Raw genomic sequence first — 5,555 nt, 5'->3', positions numbered from 1 at the left:
TAACTTCCATACTTAATTGTACTCTATGAAGCTCTGTATACTGTCTTGGATATTTATTTATTAATTATGCACTGATTTCCTATTATTCATTTGAAGTGCTGCAAATTTTTTTAAATTAAATTGTAGTAATGTGGGAGGAATAAGGTGATGTGTTTTCAGTGCAGGAAATTTGTGGTAAGTCCAACCCTTAGGGGAGGTTTTGCCGGATTTTCCATTGGAAGGTCCTGTAGGATTTTCTTGAGATCAGGGCTTGTCTAGGATTCCGGTGAGAGATCTTGGACGGGTCCTGACAGTCATTCCTATGTAATTGCGAATGGCCTTATCCTCCCGAGTTTTAGCTTCCTATAGTTCTCTTAACCTGCGCAAAATCAGATCTAGAGAGAGAAGAAATTGCGGCTTGATTCCTTCATGAAGAGCCTTGTTGCACAGCCATCAGAGATGTTCCAAAGTGATGGCATTTAAAGCAAAAAAAGTTTCTTCATCTGCTTCTTGAACCGGAAGAACTCCTACAGGGTTGGCCAAACAAAAGAGGAAGTCTTTTATTGCAGTAGCTTCCAGCATATCCCATCTAATGTTCCATGGAATGGCAAACCGTAGACATTTTGCAACTTCACAATGAAAAAATACATGCACTTCACTTTCTATAGCATCACAACCATGAACGCAACGGTTGCTTTCAACTTGCACTCCTCTAGCCATTAAATTCATGAACAGTGGGAGGCCCGAATTCGACAACTTCCAAAGGAACATTTTTGTTCTCTTGTGAAGAAAGCTGCTCCAAAGATCTGTCTACCACCTGTCCCTGTCTACAGCGTCCCCCCTTTCCAACTGATACCCTGACTTCACACTATACACGTCGTTTCTAGTCTTCATCCAAATGAGTTTATCCTCCATGTTATTCACTGCCCAGAAAATATCTTTAATGCTTCGAACAGAATCATTATCAAAAATACCGATCAACCTCTCCATGTCCCATCCCCCTTTGGCATTTTTCAAGGAGCTAACCATCCTTACGGAATAACATTGCTGGGTGAGTGGTTGCGGTCGAAAGCCTTTCAGGCTGGGTATCCAAGGGTCTGTCCAGAAATCAACAGAGTTCCCTTTACCCACTTTGAAGCACAATCCTTTGACTAACAGCTTTCTTGCCTCTAGGACTCCCGACCAAAGCCATGAACAGCCCCTTTTCTTTAAACAATTCATGAAAGAAGAGAAAGGGAAATATCTGGCTTTGATTACTTGCACCCAAAACTTTTCCTCCTTCGTTGCTAGGCACCACCCAAGTTTTGCCACCATCGTTTTATTGAAACACCACAGCTTCTTTATCCCAGAACCCCCTACAATTTAGGTTGACACACTTTGTTCCAAGTGATAGGACAATATCCTTTTGGAAAACTTGAGCTATTTTTCCAAAAGAAAGATCAGACCATCTGTTCTAGTTTCGTGCACCAGAGTTTGGGGAGGAGGAAGGAAGACATTGTGTAGAGAGGCATGGCTTTAACCATGTGTCTAATCAATGTAGTTCTACCAGCTTGAGAAAGCAATTTGGCCTTCTAGCCCTACAGCTTGTCTTCTACTTTCCTTCTTAAGTCTTCGAACACTGTTGATTTATTCCTTTCAATAAAGAGCGGCAGACCAAGGTGTTTTGACTTGTTGTCGAGTTCTTTCATACCTAAGCACCACTTAATATCTAGTCTGCTTCTTGGAGTAACGTTCTTAAAGAAAAAACAGCCAGATTTCTCCTTATTGAAAGCTTGCCCAATCCATTTATAGAACAATTGAAGACATTGATACACATTCTTGACCTCGTCCATATTAGCCCGGCAAAAAATCAGCAAGTCATCAGCAAACAGAAGATGGATGATCGACGAGGCTTGTCTGCCAAGTTTAACGCCATTGATTTTCCCATCCCGTTCCCATTTGAGCAGCATTTTTGAAAGAAGTTCCATCAGGATAATAAACAGGAACGATGAAATTAGGTCACCTTGCCGCAGTCTTCTACCCATCAGGATTTGACCAAAGACACTCGCATTCAGCAGGAGCTCCATATTCATAGACGACATGCAATTAAGCACTAGTTTGGTGAATTTATCAGAGAACCCAAAGAGAGTTAAGATTCTTGTCAATACGACCCAATCAACCCTATCATACGCCTTTTGCAAATCAATCTTGATTCCAACAATGCCTCGAACCCCTTTCTTGAGTTTCATAGCGTGCACCACTTCGTTAGCTAGGATAGCATTTTCGCCTATCCAACGCCCAGGGATGAACGCCAATTGGTTTGGGTAAATAATCCTCGTTAAAACTGGTCGCAACCTATCTGCTAAGAGTTTTGATATAATTTTGTATAAGGTATTGCATAAGCTAATAGGGCGGAGGTGCTTAAATTCTGAAACACCAGTGACTTTTGGAATTAACAACACAAAAGATCGGTTAATGTCTCTAGGGAGTAATCCCGACTGGAACACATTTTAAACCATACGAATGACATCTGGCTCCACTATATGCCAATATTTCTAGAAAAATACCGCAGGCATACCATCTAGCCCAGGGGATTTGGTCCGGTGCATATTCCGAACAACATTCCAAATTTCACAAGCTGTGGGGATAGACTCTAAAATTCTATTTTCTTCCTCAGTACACAGCAGGGGATAAGATCACCAATTCGTTCGCTTCTTCTCATATCCTCAGCCTCATACAACTTCGTAAATTCGTTGATAAGAAGTACCCCCAAGGTGTCCCTGGTCTCTCTCCAATTACCATCAGCATCTTACAGAGCCGGGATAAAATTCTTCCTTCTATTCGCAACGGTTATGGTATGAAAAAATTTGGAGTTTTTATCCCCGACATTAAGCCATAGTTCTCGCGATTTCTACCTCCACATCATTTCCAACCGTTTCCTCCATTCATTCAGGTCTCCTTGACACTTCCTTTCTTCTAAAAGATTCTCCACCGACAAAGCTAAGCGTTGAATTCATTGAAGCTCATTCTCTAACTTTGTTATTCTAGTTTGACAGAAGCCAAACACGTCTCTATTCCAATTCTTTAAAATTGGTAATATCTTCCTTATGCAATTGTGAATTACTTTTTTATCCTTGATGATAATTAAATTAAATTTAAAATACCATTGTAAGATTTTTTTTTCCCCTTCTTTTGTTTTATTTTATATATATAGATATATATATATATATATATATATATCTTAACTTAACTTTTGCATTTTTATTATATTTATACACTATTCTAACATGCATCTCACTTTTTTTTTTTAAATTTTTAAGACATAATTGTTTTTCTACCTTTTAATTGTCAACTTTAACTAACACTAGGAGCTACAGTAGAGTTTTTTAAAACAGGAGGGATGTTTTTGAAATTAATCCCTTTAAATCATTCTAGCTAATTCTCTCTTCTGGGATTCTGAGTTGGATTTTTGGAAAGATGAATGGAAAGATGAGTTGCCGAGAAAAGGTAGAATGAAAGAGAAAAACTAAATAAAATAAATAATAAATAAATAAAAATAAATAAATAAATAAAAACACGTGTGCAGAAGAAAAAATAAATGAGTAAACAAATATTAATTATAAGAATGAAACGTGTCAAACTATTATTGGGCAGTTGGTGGGGCCTATTTGACAATTTTCTCAGCTCTATCTCTTCCCTCCCTACGGTCTTATATTTTCTCGTCATCAGCTTACACCATACGCGTCCCTTTTCTTACGTCATACCCATACGCGTCTCCTTTTCTTTTCTGTCTCCATCGCATGCCGTGCATGAAATATGATTGCATTGAAATTAATATTAAATGGGATAATAATTAATCTAGGTTTAATTTTATAAATGTATATATTTTTTATAAATATATATTCTCATGTAATATACAGTTAATAATATAAGTTATCATAATTTCATTACATTCAATGGAACAAAGCGAAAGAAAAAAAATAATAATAATGTAGCACATTAACTTATTTTGCAATTAACGTGGTTAATTATTTAGCCATTTCATATAAATGAGAATTTTGTACAATAAATAAATTGAGATTATTTTAAAGGGCTATTTACAAAAAACCAAAATTAAAAAGAAAAAGAAAGAAAATGCTGGGCATAGGGCCCATAGACAACCGGTTACTACCACTTGCAGATTTTCAAAACCACCAGCTGGTGCCGCTACTGTAGTATAATGAGCGCCGATCTCAAACGTATTAATAAAATCAGAAGCATTTCTTAAAACCCAATCATAGTTTTGTCTTTGATTCTTAACCTCTCAAATTAGTTTTACACATTGCAGTTTTAGAAGTCTTCCTTGCTAGATTTGAGAGTGAAGCTTTTATAAATTAATATCTCCATTAATTTATTTAAAAAGAAAAAATTTCTGCTTTGGCTTGTTTATTTGGTTTTGTCGTCGTTTCTTTGGTTGCTGTCTTTTACCGGGGCTGCAGTGTTTTGATATATTGTTCAGTCAGGCTAAATTAAGAACTTGAGGATTTATTATTATTATTATTATTATTATGATTGTTATTAATTTTCCCAATGGCTTGTAATTTGATTTGACTATTTTCTTTTAAAACTACAGATTTGAAATATGCACATAGTTTTTCGATGCTCAAATTGAAGCATTGTAATTTGCAATTGTGGGCTGAGATATGTTTGTGTTTTACTTGGTACCCTGGAGCTTTTTATTTTTTTGTTTTAATAGGACTTTTGTTTACTTCTTTGTCAATTTGTATATGTGTTATAATTTTGGCCCCTTGTGATATTATTCATCCGATGGATAATTTTAAGTTGTAATCTGTTACATTGCAGTTTTCAATTACAAAATGCCAACAGGCAACGAGAAGGTAAACATTAACATTGTGGTCATGGGCCAATTCGGATCTGGCAAGTCAACAACTGCCTGTAAAATCTTTAATCTTGAAGGTACTAACATTGAAAAGCATGTTTCTAAGAAGTCAGACAAGAAAGCTACTGAGAAGAAAAAGAGATCATTCAAGTATGATTGGGCGCTTAAGAAGCTCGAGGCCAAGCAGAAGCATGGTACCACAATTGGTATTGAACTGTTCAAGTTTGAGAAAACTAAGTACCGCTTCACGGTCACTGATGTTACTGATCGTCGCGACTTTCTTAAGAACATGATCACCGGCATTTCTCAGGCTGACTGTGCCATTCTAATTGTTGATTCCACCGCTGCTCCTTACAAATTAGATGAACAGACTCGGGAGCATGCATTGCTTGCTTTCATCCTTGGTGTCAAAGAGATGATCTGTTGCTACAACAAGGTCAGTTATTGTTACGGAATTGGGAGAAAAACAAATAGCAACGGAAACAAAGAAAACGAAGAACAAACACACAATTTACGTGGAAACCCTTGACGGGAAAAACCACGGGCAGGGAGAAGCAAATCCAATATCGAAAGATTGGTACAAAAGGTGAGCCTGACTGCGCGATCCCTTTAAAACCCTAATTACAGCCGAAAACCAAAAATATATAGTACAGAAGAAACCCTAAAATTGAACAGGCCCGTACGGCCCGAGACCTCCGCTTCCACCACTGAGCCTCAA

At 37.2% G+C, this 5,555-nt stretch overlaps 2 protein-coding genes across 2 annotated transcripts; one reads left to right on the top strand and one right to left on the bottom strand.

Moving 5' to 3' along the window:
• Nucleotides 1-1,556: 1,556 nt before the first annotated feature.
• Nucleotides 1,557-2,207, bottom strand: LOC132803112 (uncharacterized). Its single transcript, XM_060815360.1, has one exon. It carries the CDS (start codon nucleotides 2,205-2,207, stop codon nucleotides 1,557-1,559), a length of 651 nt encoding a protein of 216 aa, XP_060671343.1.
• A 2,607-nt stretch (nucleotides 2,208-4,814) lies between these two features.
• LOC107404245 (elongation factor 1-alpha) lies at nucleotides 4,815-5,502 on the top strand. The gene is made up of 2 exons (XM_016011198.3): nucleotides 4,815-5,273; nucleotides 5,491-5,502. The coding sequence occupies exons 1-2, from the start codon at nucleotides 4,815-4,817 to the stop codon at nucleotides 5,500-5,502; spliced, it is 471 nt and encodes a 156-aa protein (XP_015866684.3).
• Nucleotides 5,503-5,555: the final 53 nt, after the last annotated feature.

Source organism: Ziziphus jujuba, chromosome 3, assembly GCF_031755915.1.
Source record: "Ziziphus jujuba cultivar Dongzao chromosome 3, ASM3175591v1".
In the NCBI taxonomy this organism is placed as follows: Eukaryota; Viridiplantae; Streptophyta; class Magnoliopsida; order Rosales; family Rhamnaceae; genus Ziziphus; species Ziziphus jujuba.
The sequence above is the reverse complement of the archived record's forward strand: the minus strand, read 5'-3'. Positions and strand labels throughout refer to the sequence as shown.

What these genes read in the sequence shown, in the direction of transcription:
- LOC132803112 (XM_060815360.1), bottom strand. Translation starts at nt 2,207, where the DNA reads ATGAAACTCAAGAAAGGGGTTCGAGGCATTGTTGGAATCAAGATTGAT.
- LOC107404245 (XM_016011198.3), top strand. Translation starts at nt 4,815, where the DNA reads ATGCCAACAGGCAACGAGAAGGTAAACATTAACATTGTGGTCATGGGC.